This window comes from Emys orbicularis, chromosome 9, assembly GCF_028017835.1.
Source record: "Emys orbicularis isolate rEmyOrb1 chromosome 9, rEmyOrb1.hap1, whole genome shotgun sequence".
Taxonomy (NCBI): Eukaryota; Metazoa; Chordata; order Testudines; family Emydidae; genus Emys; species Emys orbicularis.
Genome location: NC_088691.1, coordinates 46,172,584 through 46,189,796, shown reverse-complemented (window position 1 = coordinate 46,189,796; position 17,213 = coordinate 46,172,584). Strand labels below are relative to the sequence as shown.

The window sequence follows — 17,213 nt, the reverse complement described above, 5'->3', positions numbered from 1 at the left end:
TCACGGTCACCTGGTTGAAATGGGGCGATTTTATTAAGGGGACATTCAGAGGTGCCCCTTCCTGCTCTGCTGAACAGAAATATTCCCCGCTGTTAACCACGCGGTGGGGGGGAAGGGTGAAGTCACCATCCCAGAGAATTGGGTGTGTGGGGGAGGGGAGTTAGTTGGGTTTGTGCTGCATGTTAAACCTGAAACTGCAGCCCCTCCTTTTACATTGCAAACCCATTTTAAATGGCCAACCCAACGGGTGCTTGGTATGGTTAATGAGAGCAGTATTGTTTTAAACCATCCCCACTTGTTAACAAGGTTAAAAAAGCCAAAAGACTGTGTCTTACCATGGCTGCCTGCAAGCTGAAATCTATGGCCTGGCACTGCGTGAGTGATCTCTCACACCAAACCTGCAGGCTCTCAATATAAGAGGAAAAATGCGACCTTGTAACGAAAGCACATGTGCTGTGTGATGTGAACAGCAAAATCTAACGTGAAAGAGTGTACCCATTGTTCTCTAAAATGTATCTTTTTTAACCACCTCTCCCTTCTCCTCCACCAGCTGCAAATGTTTCTCCTTCACAGAGGCTAGTGAATATTCGAAAACGGAAGCGAAGGACGCGTGACGAAATGTTCACTGAACTACAGACTGCCTCCCACGCTGACAGAGCACAGCAGAATGCGTGGAGGCAGTCAATGACTGATTTTAGAAAAGCCCAATATGAGCGAGAGAAGAGGTGGCGGGCTGAATCGCGGGCTGAAGAGCAGAGGTTGCGTGCTGAATCGCGGGCTGAAGAGGAGAAGTGGCGTCAGCTTGTAAACAGAAAGCAAGAGTCGATGCTCCGGCTGCTGGAGCATCAAACTGATATGCTCCTGCGTATGGTTGAGCTGCAGGAAAGGCAGCAGGAGCAGAGACCGCCGCTACAGCCCCTCTGTAACCAACAGCCCTCCTCCCCAAGTCCCATTGCCTCCTCACCCAGACGCCCAAGAACACGGTGGGGGGGCCTCCGGCCACCCAGTCACTCCAGCCTAGATGATTTCCAGAGCAATAAGTTTTAAAGTGCAGTGTGTCCTTTTCCTTCCCTCCTCCCCCACCCATCCCGGGCTACCTTTCCAATTATCCCCCTAGTTGTGTGCTGAATTAATAAAGAATGCATGAATGTGAAGTAACAATGACTTTATTGCCTCTGCAAGTTGTGCTTGAAGGGGGGAGGGTAGGGGAGGGTGGGGTGCTTGGTTTACAGGGAAGTAGAGTTAACCGGGTGGGTGGGGGGGGCAGAGATTTCATCAAGGAGAAACAAACAGAAGTTTCACACCGTAGCCTGGCCAGTCACAAAACTAGTTTTCAAAGCTTCTCTGATGCGCACCGCGCCCTGCTGTGCTGCTCTAACCGACCTGGTGTCTGGCTGCGCGTAATCAGCGGCCAGGCGATTTGCCTCTACCTCCCACCCCGCCATAAATGTCTCCCCCTTACTCTCACAGATATTGTGGAGCGCACAGCAAGCAGCAATAACAATGGGGATATTCTTTTCGCTAAGGTCTGAGCGAGTCAGTAAGCTGCGCCAGCGCGCTTTTAAACACCCAAATGCACATTCCACCACCATTCGGCACTTGCTCAGCCTGTAGTTGAACAGGTCCTGACTCCTGTCCAGGCTGCCTGTGTACGGCTTCATGAGCCATGGCACTAAGGGGTAGGCTGGGTCCCCAAGGATCACGATAGGCATTTCAACATCCCCAACGGTTATTTTCTGGTCCGGGAAGAAAGTCCCTTCCTCCAGCTTTCGAAACAGACCAGAGTGCCTGAAGACACGAGCATCATGTACCCTTCCCGGCCAGCCCACGTTGATGTCGGTGAAACGTCCCTTGTGATCCACCAGGGCTTGCAGCAGCATTGAAAAGTACCCCTTGCGGTTTATGTACTCGGTGGCTTGGTGCTCCGGTGACAAGATAGGGATATGGGTTCCGTCTATCGCCCCACCACAGTTTGGGAATCCCATTGCAGCAAAGCCATCCACTATGTCCTGCACGTTTCCCAGAGTCACTACCCTTGATATCACCAGGTCTCTCATTGCCCTGGCAACTTGGATCACAGCAGCCCCCACAGTAGATTTGCCCACTCCAAATTGATTCCCGACTGACCGGTAGCTGTCTGGCGTTGCAAGCTTCCACAGGGCTATTGCCACTCGCTTCTCAACTGTGAGGGCTGCTCTCATCCTGGTATTCTGGCGCTTCAGGGCAGGGGAAAGCAAGTCACAAAGTTCCATGAAAGTGCCCTTACGCATGCGAAAGTTTCGCAGCCACTGGGCATCGTCCCAGACCTGCAACACGATGCGGTCCCACCAGTCTGTGCTTGTTTCCCGGGCCCAGAATCGGCGTTCCACGGCATGAACCTGCCCCAGTAACACCATGATTTCCACATTGCTGGGGCCTGTGCCTTGTGAGAGGTCTAGGTCCATGTCCATTTCCTCATCACTCTTGTCGCCGCGCTGCAATCACCTCCTCCTCGGCTGGTCCTGGTTTTGCTTTGGCATGTCCTGGCTCTGCATATACTTCAGGACAATGCGCGTGGTGTTCATAGTGCTCATAATTGCCGTGGTGATCTGAGCGGGATCCATGATCCCAGTGATAGCTATGGCGTCTGGTCTGAAAAAAGGCGCGAAACTAGTATCTGAAAGACCAGGGGAAGGAGGGAGGGAGGGAGGGGCGAGTGACGACATGGCGTACAGGTACAGGGAATTAAAATCAAGAAAGGTGGCTGTGCATCAGGGAGAAATACAAACAACTGTCACACAGAATGCACCCCCCCCCCCCCCCAGAGATTGAACTCCTAAGCCTGGGTTTAGCGGGCCGTTGATTTGACGGAGGGAGGGGGGAAGGAAATGAATACAGAACAAATCTATTTTTTACATCTTAAGACGACAGTGCAGCATGACTGATAGCCCTCGGCATTTTCTGGGTGCTTGGCAGCAAATACTGGGCGCTTACCAGTATGATGATGACGGATACCAATCATAATATACTATTTATTGCCAAAAGGCAAGGGGTTGCTGCTGTGTATCAATGTAGCCCTACGTGTGCCAGCCACATGTCTGCCAGCACCCAGATCGCCCTCGGCCTTTTCTGGGTGCTTAGCAGACAATACTTGGCAGAAAATAGTATACTACGACTGATAGCCATCATTGTCCGACGAGGACGGTTAAAAGCAAGGGGTTGCTGCTGTGTAGCAATGTAGCCCCACGTGTGCCAGCCATATGTCTGCCAGCACCCAGATCGCCCTCGGCCTCTTCTGGGTGCTCAGCAGACAATACTTGGCAGAAAATAATATACTATGACTGATATCCATGATTGTCCGACGAGGACGGTTACCAGTCGTAATAAACCATCTTCTACCAAAAGGCAAGGGGCTGGTGCAATGCAGCCCTACGGCTGCCAGCCCCACAGCTACCAGCATCCCGATCGCCGATGAAGGCTACCAGTCATGCTGCACCGTCTACCGCCAAAAGGCAGTTAGCTGCTGCTGCTGTGTAGCAATGCAGTCCCACGTCTGCCGGCACCCGGAAGACATATGGTGACGGTGAGCTGAGCTGAGCGGGCTCCATACTTGGCGTGGTATGTTGTCTGCACAGGTAACCCAGGTAAAAAGGCGCGAATCTATTGTCTGCCGTTGCTGTGACGGCGGGGGAGGGGCCTGACGCAATGTACCCAGAACCCCCCGCGGCACTGTTTTGCATCATTCGGGCATTGCGATCTCAACCCATAATTCCAATGGGCGCCGGAGACTGCGGGAACTGTGGGATAGGTACCCATAGTGCAATGCGCCGGAAGTCGACGCTAGCCTCGGTACTGTGGACGCGGTCCGCCGACTTCATGCACTTAGAGCATTTTATGTGGGGACACACACAATCGGCTGCATACAACCGGTTTCTATAAAACCGGCTTCTATAAATCCGACCTAATTTTGTAGTGTAGACATAGCCTGGGTAGCACCGTGGCCTGGAGTTGCAATAAAGTCCTAGGCCCTTCTGGTGAGTGGGCTGAAGACCTGAGTGCTCAGCCTCCAGGCTTGTCTGCACGCAGAGCTGCACTGGTTCTCCTCAACGGGTGATTTCAAACTGATTGAGTTAAACCGACACCAAAGGCCATGTGGACACTCACGTTGGTTTAAACCAGGCTTATTCCAGGTGAGGTTAAGTCAATTAGGAACAGGGTTTAAGCTAAACCAGAGCAAGAGCACTCACACAGGGACTGGCACCGGTTTAAGTAAACTGGTTTAATACACCAAGTCAAACGTGTGTGTAGACGAGGCCTCTGATTCCCTGCAGTGGAACAGCATCTCTAGTCCTCAAGACAGAGACCGGGGGGAAGAGAAAGCTGCTTGAGGATTTGAGTTAAAGGCCTGGTTGGTTCCCATCTCCTACCTAACCTGCGATTAGAGTGATGCTCCCCATATCACTTAAGTGCTGGATCTTGGAGCAACTGCCTTTCCTCGCTTTGTGTGGAGTTGTTCCTAGTGCTAGATGCTGTGACTAAAGGTGAGATCTGGATTGGTTTCCTCCTTACCAGATACAATTTAATGCAAATTACAGTAGGTTGCTTTTCTGCTTGTTTTCTCCTTAGAAATTCAGGTCTTGTCTGGCCTATTTGTGCTGGAGAACTCAAGGGTCAATGGGAGAACTCACAGAGCGGTGACAAAGCTGATTAGTTGACAGGGGAAGTCATTTTTATGTTTTATTCACCCTGTTTATTTTTATGCACACAAATTTAACTCAAACACCCTACAACAGTTGAGACAAAAGCTCTCTTTGTGAAAGGTTCAACAGCTCTCCCTTTCCAGAGGGGCAGAGAGAGATCCCACTCTCTGTACTGGGTGCTCCCATGAGACTGCCACAAAGACGGGATATGATTAAACAAACCAGATCAAAGGAACCTTTCCTTTTAAACACCTTTCCCTCCCCTTCCCCATTTCAAGCTCTGTGCATGCACTGGAGAGGCAGCGAAGGGCACAGCTACCCACAGACAGGTGCGATTTCTTCCTTAGCCTCCTTTCCCGATTAAGAACCTGCCATGCTGCATTGTGCTTTGGGCTGATCGGGGAGTGATTAGATCTGTCACACTGACACCTGTCTGCTGGAAAATGGACTGACCCTTAATGACACTGTAACCCACTTACCGCCCTGTTCGTCCAGGTACTATGGCACTTCTTTCCACTCATGCACAACCCCACACCCCTGAGCCCCTTCCTCTCGCTGGCTCTTAGTTCCTCCCCCCTGATAATCCTACCCTCCTCAAGAGAGTGCTGGCACACCTCAGACACTGAATCTGAGTCTTTAAATCAAACCTTGGTGTCTTTCTAAAGGCTCTGCTCCAGCTCGAACCCCTCCCAGGGCAGCTGTTCGGCCGGTCAGGCTAGGTGTCAAATGGCCCATAACATTTCTGACTTTATTAGAGCTGCTCCACACTCGGGATTTCCTTTGCCGAGGAAATGCCGGAATTTCCAAATCTGCCTCCAGCCCAAATCCCAGCGAAAAGTCAAAATCGCAAAATTTCCCGGGAAAGGAATTCCAGAAATGACCTGATGGCCCCATTTCACTTCAATGCGGTTGATGCGCTTCGTCTCCACGTTATCGTCTGGGCTGTAACACAGGGATGTTCACACGCAGTGCTTCGACCTTATCCAAACCAAACAGGGCAACAATTTTGCTACAGAAATGTAGCTGAAATCGACCCAGTCCCACAAAAACGGTTCAATTTTGTGCAATCAGCATTTTCTGCCATAAACTCTTCCATCAGGAAATTTCCACCAGCTGTGGCATCGAGGCAGTGACTGGAATCTGTGTGGCCAGAGCTCTGGCCAGGGACACCAACACCTGCCAGGGATGGCCAAGGGCTACTTGATCCTGCACCAGCGCTGGGGGATGGGCTAGGTCTAGATGACCTCTAAATGAGGGTCGGGGATGAGTGAGGCCAGGTTAACTCCCAGGGCAGGGGCAGTGAGGGCACAAGTGGGGCCAGGTTAATTCCTCCCTGCAGTGGCGCCAGTGGCTCCATGGAGCCAGGCCCATGCTCAGAAGGGGCCCCAGCCTGCTCCGCTTGCATTGTGTCCCGAGAGCCCACCAGCCCGCTGGCTCCCTGACACCCATCACTTGCTCCTCAGACCGAGGGCTCCTCTCTGCCCCCTAGTCCCATCCCCCTCTCAGTTCGTCTCTGCCCCCTGGCTGGACCCCAGTGCACCTCCAGTTTCTGCTTCCCACCGCCTGTGTCCCCAGAGCTGAGCTGCCTGGGACTGGTGCACAAACCTGGCCAGTCTCAGCTAGGTGGGGGGGCAGAGGGTGACAGTGTGCCTGGGCCCCTCCAGGCAAGTGCGTCTTGAGGCAGGCCCTGACCTCGCTGATCGCGCCACTCCCAAGGGGCTGGAGCGATTCCTGGCCCCGGGACCAGCTCTGGCTGCGCTGCTAGCTCAGCCTCCCAGCAAGGCCAGTGAATGTGGCCAGGAGGCAGGGGGTGGGGAGTGGGTCTCTGGGGGGCTCCGGGGAGCTGCTGGGCTGTGAGGTTGCAGGGAAGTTGTGTGTGTTGCGGCACTAGGGAGTGGGCGTTTGTGTGTGGTGCTGGGCAGTTGTGGTGGGGCTATGGAGGGGGGCGCTGGGCAAGGGTGGTGCTGTGCAGGGCGCTGGGCATTTGTGGGGGGGGTGCTGGGCATAGTGGGTCCAGGGGGGCTCTGGCCATAGGGAATCAGGGGGTGTTCCAGTGTTGGGCGGGGGGGGGCTGTGTGCATGGCAGGGGTCCACCCCCAAGGGGAAGGGACACGCTGACAGTACAGGGCCGGGAAGGCCATTGTGCATCTGGCAACTGCTGGTATGTAAATAGTGCCCTCCCATTGGGCGGAGCAGGGCCGCCCCTGCCATGCAGGGCCGGCTCCAGGCACCAGCCCACCAAGCTTGTGCTTGGGGCGGCACCTGGAGGGGGGCGGCGCGGCGCTCCGGCCGCCGGGGAGAGCGGGGCCACGGCCGGGCTCGCCGCCCTCCCCCCGGCGCTCCGGCCGCCCTCCCCCCCGGCGCCCTCCCCCCGGCCGCCGGGGGGAGAGCGGAGCCCCCGCTGGGGCTCGCCGCCCTCTCCCAGGGCTCCGGCCGCCCTCCCCCCCCCCCACTGGGGGGGGGGGCGGCCGGAGGCTTTTTTGCCTGGGGCGGCAAAAAAGCCAGAGCCGGCCCTGCTGCCATGCCATGCCCCATTGCACCTGGCTGGCCCCTCGCTCTGGGGTCCACAAATATGTTTGGTGCCGGGCCCACAAAAGGTTAATCCGGGCCTGCCCCTGTGCCTCCCTCCCACTCCCCTGGGCCCTCCTGAGCTGCAAGCGCTCCGCCACAGGGGCTGTGAATGTGCCCTGGATGCACCATCCCAGTAAAGCCAGCAGGGCCCCATGAGGAATCGGATTCTCTGATGTCCCAAGTAAGGGGCGGGTGAGTTGAGTTCTGGCAGTCTCCCTCCACCCTGTCAGCAGAGCTTAAACACTTGCTGATCGCCCATGGGAACCCCCACACACACCCGGCCCAGGCAGGGTCTGTGGGGTGGTCCCCCTCAGCCATCCCTAGGACAGCATGACTCCCTGGCCTCAGAACAAGGAGTGTGGCATTTGCAGTGGCATGGCCACCCCACCAGCAGGGGCCGCTGCCACCAGCACTGCTTCCTCCCCGAGCTCCACCAGCCCGGTGAGGAGCAGGGCAGGGGCAAGGCTGCCAGTCCTGACGCTGCTGCAAATCCCAGATATCCTCTGCTTGGGGGTGACAACGCCACCTACTCCGGCCGCCCAATTAGCAGGGCTGGCCTGAAGGAAAGAGCCGACGCCCCCTGCGGATGTGGCACTGAAGGCAAGGGGGGGTCGTGACCACAGGGTGGGGGTTCAGTGGCACATCTGCTTTACAAGAGGGACGCGAGCAGGCACCAGATAAATAAGGCAGCTCATCAAGGGAGCAAATGCAGAGAGAGTGCCGTGAACAGCTCCACAGGGCCGCCTGCCAGAGACAGACGCACCGAATGGGCATCCCCCTGCCTGCCCACCTGTGCCAGCAGCAGAATATTCTGTCTTCAGCCCCTGGCATGGCTGGTGCCCACGCTCCCTGAGGGGCAGGGGGCAGTGCTCAGTTTTCTCCTGTCCTCCCCCGCTCAGCCATGCTGGAGCGAGAGCCAATCCATGTGGCCTGCAGGACACCATTGGGAACTGAGTCCTCTGCTCACATGGTCCAGACCCAGACTTCCCTAGGATGGGCTTTTAGGGGTGTCACCTGGGAGAGTCCTGGCTTGGGCCCATTTCTGCCTCTGAGCAAGACTGCTCCTCCGCTCCCACCCCACCTGGCCTCCTCTTCTGCTCTCCGGAAAGACAAATGGCTGGAAAGGTCCCATGCAGGCTCCATGGGGCATCCGCTGCCCCAAGCCTCTCCCAGCTCCTTTGGGACAGGAAGGCGTTTAGCTTCCCAGTTTGTTATCCTCAATTTACAATGGGGGATGGAGAAGGGAAGTGACTTGTCCAAAGCCGAGCACAGTGAGTCATTATCAGAGCCCAGGAGTTCTGCTTCCTAGGACCCTGCTCTAACCACTAGAACACACTCCCTCCCTCAGCTGAGCTGTTTCTTGTCAAAGGAGTCTTTGCAGCTTGGAATTGACACAAGGGTCAGCTCAGGTTATTAACAAGCAGCTTCCTCTGCCTGGGTCTCAGCTGGAGAGCTCCCTACACCGCCAGACGCCAGCCCCTATCCTCACAGCAAGGAACGCGTCACTCTAGGCAGGGTGCCTCGTGCACAGCCGGCCATCCAGCTCCGACGCCCCAGCCCATTTCTGCTCAATAAGTGCCGGGGGAGGACTAGAAACTCTCCATGCACTCAGCCTGGCTTGAGGTCTCCAATTCAGTGTTACACGGTGTTGCTTTCATTCACTTCTCATACTCCTCCGGCTTGGCGAGGGTTGGACCAGGAACTGAAGCTCCGAAACTCCCCGATCTCACAGTACTCACCGCAGGATGGACTGGAAGTCTCAGGAGAGCCTGTTTTCAGATCCCAGCTCAGCAAACCCAACAGCCTTTAGATTTAGCATCCAAGCTTTTAGCTGCTCCTCTGAATTGAACCTCAAACTCTTTGAGGTTCATCCTTCACTGCTAATAAGCAACAATATCTGCCTTTGCAACAGAACCATGGAATTTATAGAGGGAAGAGGTAGATAATGATCGTTTTATAGATGGGGAATCTGAGGCATGATTTACACAACTTCACACTGCAAGTCAGTGACAGGGGTAGAACCCAGGAATCCTGAATCCCTGTCACCTGCTCCAATCACTAGACAACACTTCCATCCAGAGCTGGGACTAAAACCCAGGTCACCTTGACTCCCTTGGCCCATGCTCTAACCACAAGACAATGCCTCCTTGATCTACTTCCTACTTCCTCTTGCTGATGCAGGATTGCTCCCTGCAGCCACTAGCCCGACAGCCTTCTGGACCATCCCTCCAACTCAGACACATGCTGTGATGGCACTGTCATTCCAGCTGCAACAAAGGGGTTATACAGGAATGCCCCGGGCATAGGGGGAGTCCTGAGAAGGGAAAAGCCATTGCCACCTCCCCCCACAGGAGCCCATGGTGCAGGGAGCACGTCACAGGAGGGAGGGGATGGTTGGGGCTTTCCTGGATCTCCGGCTGCTGGGGCTGTCGGCAGCGAGCCATCACACTGCACTGACCCACGCCAGGGCTCAAACCAGCCCCCAGGAGCGGCACACAGGCGAGGTGCAAAGGCCCCCACTCCCTGCACTGAGCCCAGCTTAGGGATAGTGGATTCGGGCCCAAGACTTCACAGAAAGCAGCTGCCAGAAGGAAAAGCGCTGCCGCCTACTGAAAACAGGTACGTTCAATCCCAAGGAGAGCCACAGGGGGGCCTGGGACCAGGCTGCTCTCCTTGCTGGGACCCTTCCAGCCCCCAGCCACAGCTTGACTTGGGCAAAGGCCAAGCCATCCCTGCTCTGCATCACTGCGGGATGCCATCTGCAGCTCCCAGAACACAGCAGTGCGCTCTCATTAATACACCCGGAGCCACAGGGCCCAGCATGCAATGCTTCGCCCGCTGGCATGCAGCAATGCATGCTGGGATCTGCAGTCGCCCCAGTCCATAGCTGCAATCGACAAGTGGCCAACGTGGCCTTTGAGCAGGCCTGGGGCGGATGCCCCTGAGTTACCTCCACACTCCGCTGATTCTCTAGGGCTTCTGACAGGTGACTCTGTCTCTCCCTGCATAAGGATGCCACCCAGATTAGCAGAGGTTCCCAGCCTGTCCTGGCAGCATCAGAGCTAGCCACATGGCAGCATGCCAGGGAGATCCATCAGGAACTTCCTTCGTGCAGGCATCAGCAAACATCAAATGATCAGACCAGCCGTCAGGCAAAGTTAGGGCCAACCCACCAGTGTGCTTGCCCTGCATGGGAATTCCAAGTGAACAGCAGCCAATGCCAGCTCCCGTCCCCTGCCCTTCCCTTCCCAGCCAGGGCATTGGGAGTCATGGGTTCACCACCACAGTGATGCTTGCTCATTCCCATCCCATTCATGGCTGCCCAACTGGAACTTTCCCTCTGCCCCTCCGTCTCACTAGGATGCCCTGTAGGGAGTTTGTCCTGCTTGTCAGCAAATGAAACCTTTTTCTTCCCGGCCTGATTGATGTTGTTTAGCCTTTTCACCCATGGAACATTCCAGAATTAATGCCATCACAGCTCTCTGCACTGAGGTAAACGACTGCACCAGGAGCAGGATAGCGGGGGCCCCCAGGGGGCAGGGCAGCGGGGAATCGGGGGATCTCCAAGGGGTGGGCCAGCGGAGAATCGGGGGGGCCTTAAGGGGCAGGGCAGTGGGGAATCAGGACAGTAGTGTTCAGTCCTGAGCCCCACATCACCAGGAGGATACTGAGGAACTATAGGGAGCGGGGGGGAAGGAGCAAGCAAAACAGCCCGAGAGCAGGACTGACTGAGTTAGGAGGAAAGATTTGAATACCTAAAGAGGTGCAGCGTGGTGCAGCAGGAGACACACACAGCCTGCAGCGTGGGGAGGACAGTTCAACGGGGATGCAGTTCTTAAACACAGCATTTAGACTGAGCATCAGGAAAAGCCCCTAGGAGAGAAAGCTCCTGGGCTGAGGAACAGCATCCCAGTTATAACTAGACTGGACAGAGCCCTGGAGGAGAGTCTGGAGGAGCACGCCTGCACTGTTCCGGCGGGCTCAGGGCAGACGAATACAGTTTTCCATCACCAGCTTGTGTTACTCTAACTAGTGTCAGCACCATCCCATTACCTGGAGGGAAGGAGCCAGGAGATGCTTGTGTCTCCAGGGAGCCTGCTCTTTTCTCTACTTACTGGGACAGGGACAACCAGCTGTGCAACTTCATTTATTCCCAAGCCATGTGGGGGCAAAATGCCCCTGTATCAGAGCTCTCCACCTCCTTTGCATAGGAGCAAACGACCACTTCCAGTGCAAGGCTGTGGGGGTGGAGGGGGAAGTGGCCCACACACAGCTCAAGGCTCACTTAGTTCAGCGGTGCCCTCCACATGTTACTCGGTTATCGCTGAACCAAGTGCATCAGTGACATGTGTGAATCCCAGCCCGGCCAAGCAACACCGTCATGCAATGAGCTTGTTTCATTGTGGGTGACTGCAGCAGTGACTCATCCTGGGAAATCGTGCATGGTAACACAATAGGCCTTGCTGCTGCTGTCACTGATTCCACAGCCCAGAGAGGCTCATTCAGAGCTTCTGAGACTCTGGCTGATCAAGGCTCAGTCCCTTTGAAAAACACTGCATAATGGAGGGCCTAGAAAGACCCCGCACACACACACACCCCAGCCAAAGACACACCCATTGCACATGGCTTCCCCGCCCCGGGGGCAATGGACAGACCCTGTACAAAACCCTCCCTTCTCAATCGCTTGCTGAACATTTTAACATTTGATCTGCTGTATTTTAGCTCCCCTGGTCCCAGCTATAGTCTCCTCACAGCCATAACCTGGCCCTTGTAGCCCATGCACATCTATCTCCCAGCTATCCTCCACCACTCTTCCCACAGCACGTTCCCTCCCCAGCAGCAATCATCTGGTACTTAGAGCAGCCACTGGCCTCTCCAGGGCCTGGTGCCCCTCCAGGCAGTCTGGCCAGAGAGCTGTGAAGCTGTGCCATCAGGTCTTATTTTCTTCTTTGTGATTAAATGCATTACTGGAGCTGCCATACCACAGTATCGAGATGCCCCTCCCCCCCCCCACGCATGGACCTGGGCCTGTCCTCTAGCCCAAAGAGGTGGATTGAGCTACCCTCAAAGCTCAGCTGATGCCACTCCAGGTGAGCGGGCAGGTGGCGCAGATGAGCAACATGGTGTTCACTCGGGCAGAGAGCACTGCTACTAGAACCCAGCTCCTGACTCAGTAGCCCAGAACATCTGCCTGTTAGAGCACCAGACGAGCCTGCTCTGATCTTATCCAGTACATTAGATACCCCTGTTTCCTCCCACACTCAGGCAACAGAATCCCATTGAACGGCACAATCCTGCCTCACGGTTTAGTGCCCACACTGCCCACCCCATAGCGCAGAAAAGAGAGGCCACCTCACTTACTCATGTGATGCCATGAGTTAGGAGGAAAGATTTGAGGGGGGGGGCATTTTGCTCGCCCTCAATACATTTTCAGGTGGCAACACTGCAGGATGTGGGTAGCATGGAGACAGTGCTGCCAGCCAGCTTCAGGATGAATGGCAGCCCTCAGGAACATTATTAACAACTCATTCTAAGCTCCACATTTAGATTCTGTTTTTTTTTTTAAACATACCAAGGCCAGATATGACAAGGTATTTCCCCATGCAGCTCATATTAACATCCCAAAAACGGGGGGACCTGTCATCTTTTTTACACAGGCATTATTGAAACCTTTCCCCGCAATGCTGGAATTGCAAACACAAGGGCTCTGTGCTAGGGACAGGGAACCAGAGAGTGAAACTGACTAGAAACAAATTGGAAACTGACCCAGCTAGTTTCAGGACTTCTCCACAGGAGGGATTTTTTGCAGAGATGTAGCTATACCAATGCAAATCTCCAGTGTAGATGCGCCACATTAGCATGAAGCAACCTTCCTTTTTTTGATTTTTCTTCTGACATATTCTGTGGCTTCCACATTATGATTTTAGTTAATTTGGTGTAAAACGAGTTTCTCTAGTTACTTAAATGGAGTCACTCCAGATTTACACTGATGTATCAGAGCAGAATCTGACCTTATATGCACATGCAAGAAAAGAAGATAAATCTTAAATGCTATTAGACATAAACAAGACAATATGTGCTGCTTCCCTGAGCACTTTTCCAGGCCCACCTTCCTGATATCCACCATGTTTGTTTTCCCCTTTGCGGCACTTCTGGGCATGGCTTGGCTTTCATTTCTCATCTGCCAATTTGCAATGAGCAGTGCTGCCAATAACACATTTTAATAAGAATTGAGGAGCTACCATTTCAGAGCAAACCAAAGGTCCATGGAGCCCAGGCTCCTGTCTCCACTGCCAAATGCTTCGGAGAACAGAGTACAATCTAGTACACCGCATTGTGCAGTGCTATACCTTAGAGACAATTCCTTCCTGACCCCTTAGCTGGTAATCGGTTTATGCCCTGCAGCATGAAATTTGGTAGCTCTTGTCATTTTTACCCTTCCCCAGTTTAATTGCAGATGCTGTTTTGACTTATACAAACATCTAAATCTTTTTCAGTAACTATCATTGTCTCTGGGTGCTGCCTGGAGATGGATTTCAAAGAACATTTATCAGTTAATTTTTAAATGGCTGATAATTGATTTTTTTCTCTATTGTTTCTAAGATCTTCTTAAAAAAATAAAATAAAACGTCTCTCGCTAATTGGTTTATTTTTGCCATTTGTCCAACACGGACTCTTTCGATCTCACCTGTGTTCCAAACAGAGCTAACTACTTTTCTTGCTACCCTCGCTATTTATACCGCAACATCACCAGACCATTGACTGTGCTGCAAAGGCAGCAGGGGGAACTCACAACACTGTTTGTTGTAAGTCCTACCAAAAAGGCATTTATTGCTATTCTGTTCCCCAAGCTCTCACTGAATCCCAGGCAACAACAACCAAAGGCCAGTATGTAAAATCTGGAAGGCTTTTCTCATCAGATGAGATCAAGACAAGTTAGGGTGACCAGACAGCAAGTGTGAAAAATCAGGACGGAGGTAGGGGGGTAATAGGAGCCTATATAAGAAAAAGACCCAAAAATCAGGAGTGTCCCTATAAAATTGGGACATCTGGGCACCCTAGGACAAGTTTATGGGGAATTTAATTGAGGGGCTAAAGTATCTGAGAGGCTGCCCATAGGAAATCCAACATGGCCTATGTACTATGAGCCCCCAGAGCCACAAGAGGTTAGATTATGTATGTATGGTTGGGATCTCCAGGCATCACAACAACACAAATTAATAAGAATACAGAACACGTTTACATATCCTTGCTTACAATTTCTGCCCCAGGTATATATATTTATCTGTCCCCATATGCGCACCCCTCTATCTCTCTGTCTAGGTGAGGGATCTAATTCTCCTTTTGGGATTCAAAGTTTTAGCTAGGAGGAGCAATGACCTGATTGAATCACAGACCTCTGCTCTTTGGGGAGACAATCAAACCCCCAGATTCTCACGCCCCCAAATCATGTGGGTGTTGAAATCCAAACCCAGATCTCATTTTTCCAAATGTCTGTATCTTTGCACTGAGCTGAAACGAAACTTGGGAGCCAAATACCCACAGATAATTTAGTGCCCAATACCAGATGCTTCAGGGGACCTCGCACCTTCCTCTGAAGGGAACAGCTCTTGTGTCTCTAAAGCTGGGGTGGGATCTGAGTTCCATTTCACCCTTTCCCAACACATGGATGTAGAGGGGCTGATCCTGAACACCCTGACACCAGTTTTATACCTGCCTAAGCCCAACGGCCTCCTGATTCACGCAGCTGTGAGAAGGGAATCAGTCCCCATCTCTAGCCTGGCTTCCTGGAGGCAATGTTCCACCCCACTCCAGCTCCACAGCAGCAGGCTGCCCTTGTGTTGTTCTGGCATCACTCTGCTCCTGTATCCACAGGGAGGCACCTGTCGCCATCTGGACTCTGGGTGCAGACTGGGCCCAGCTGCAGCTCCCTTCGCTGCTTCCCCGGGGTCCGGCCCCGTCAGAGCATTCCTGCCCCAGGTTACACAAGAGCTGTTGTTCACACAAACACGCGATGGGCCACATCCTCGGCTGGTGTTCATCAGGCAGCTGTGCTGACTGCAGGAGAGTTGCCTTGACTCCCCCCAGCCAAGGAGCTGATAAACCTAGCCGTCACCTCACGCCCTGGCCACTGCAGTTCCCCCCACCCTGAGGTCTCACCACATACATCCTGGTCATTGCCCCACCACAGCACAGACACACAGCCCCCACCAATGGGCCCCGGCTCCCTTACCTTGCTCCTCATCTGCCCCGATGTAGACACCTTCCTGATGAGCTTGTGAGAGCTGCCCTCCTGCTCGCCCTCACTGTCAGAGGACTCCTCGCCAGCTCCTTCAGGGGAGGCTGGGGCCAGCTTGTCCGAGTCCAGGGAAGACACCGACTCCCTGGCCTTCCTGAAAAACAAGTCCCCAGGGGCCAGTTTCTCGGCCATCTCCAGAGCGTATCACTGAGGCGTGCAACTGAGGTGCAGATCCCAGATGGGCTCAGGGCTCTTCCACTTCCTACGACCCTTTAAAAAAGGACAAGATGACATGCTCTGTGAGAGACCCAGCACATTCGCCCCAGTTCGCAGAGCTCCCCTGCCACCGCAAGATCCCCCTTCCATGTCCCCAAGGGACATTCAGAACACGGGGGGAGGGAGGGGCACACGGAGGTTTGTAACTGGATGCTCTGTGGAGGTTCTAGTTTTAAATGTGGGCACTTCCTCGCCTCTGAAATTCACCCTCGATGTCAAAATACAAACCAGCTGCTTTGCTGTCAAACTTTTTTTCCCCCTCCAAACTCTTCCTCTTTTTTCACCCTCTGATCACAACAATTGTGCAAAGCCCAGCTTCCTTCTCGGGCTGCTTTTTATTTCATGCTGCTGCCTGCAGGGCTCGCTGGGTGCAGTCCCAGCCAGGGCATCTCACCCGTTGGCAGTAAACAAGAACACTCTGTCCTACCCTCGGGGGACCCCCAGCAAATCCCCCACCCCGTCAGCCCCAAATGCACCCCTCCACTCACCTGCCCTGGCTACTGTGTTTGCTGGGGGGGGGGGGGGGAAGTTGTCACTGAAAAGCCTCTCTTCCCCAGCAGCCAAGGAGGCAGTTGATGAAGCCCAAGAAGAGGAGGCTGGGGCTGTCTCTGCCACGGACGGGGCCCACCAGCTGGAGGAGGCACCCGTGCCCCAAACAGGTGGTTGGGTTTATGGACTGGTCCCTGCCCGCTGGGGTGGGAATATACCAGTGCAAAGAGCCGCGCCACGGCCAGGACAGGTGGAGCTCCGAGCGCCCCCCACGGCGGAGAAGTCCCTCCCATGCCAGGCAGCCCCATCCCGGCTGGGGCAGGCACCTACCTGCAGTCCCCCGCGTTCGTACGCCGCCGCTCGCAGGCTCCCGCAGTGAGCGCGTGTGATGAGCGCAGTCTCCACGAACAGGAGAGAGGGTCACGGCGGGCTCTGCCCAGCCGGCACTAGTGAGCCCCGCAGGGGGCGGGCTTGGCTGCGGGGCTCACCCGCCGCATCGCTCCGCGGCCGGGCTCCCGAGGCTGGCGCCGAGCTCAGCTCACTGGCAGCCCAGCGATCTGCGGCACATGTTGCTTCTCTGCCTCCGCCCCCGGCGCTGCGCGCCTGTCAGTTCGGGCGCCCCGGCACTGCAGTCCCGGCCCCCCCTCCAGCTTCGCTCCCTGCCCTGCCTTGCCCGCTGCAGCCGCGGGGCCGCTCCCCTCTGGGCCTGATCCGCCCGCCCCTGGCACCAGCTGCGCAATGGGACTCGTCTTTCCCCGGCCTGCTGCAGGCTGAGCTCGGGTGCGCTTCACTCTCCCCTCCTCCCACAGCCCTGCGGAGCTGTGTGCTTGTGCAAACCGGCCCGGTCTCTGCCCTCAGCACCGCAAGCCCGAGCCTGCTGTCTGCGGCTCGCAAGGCTACTCGTGATCACACACCCCGGCTGGCTGGGAGGCTGCTGCGGCCCAGGGGAACTACAGGCC

At 54.8% G+C, this 17,213-nt stretch overlaps 1 protein-coding gene across 1 annotated transcript in view; it reads right to left on the bottom strand.

The window, feature by feature from the left end:
• Positions 1 to 15,681, bottom strand: part of LOC135883446 (diacylglycerol kinase delta-like) — a 180,606-nt gene extending 164,925 nt beyond the window's left edge. Inside the window, exon 1 of the mRNA XM_065410561.1 lies at positions 15,484 to 15,681. Coding sequence (XP_065266633.1) covers positions 15,484 to 15,681 — 198 coding nt within the window. The remainder of the gene's footprint in view (positions 1 to 15,483) is intronic.
• Between the last annotated feature and the right edge of the window lie 1,532 nt (positions 15,682 to 17,213).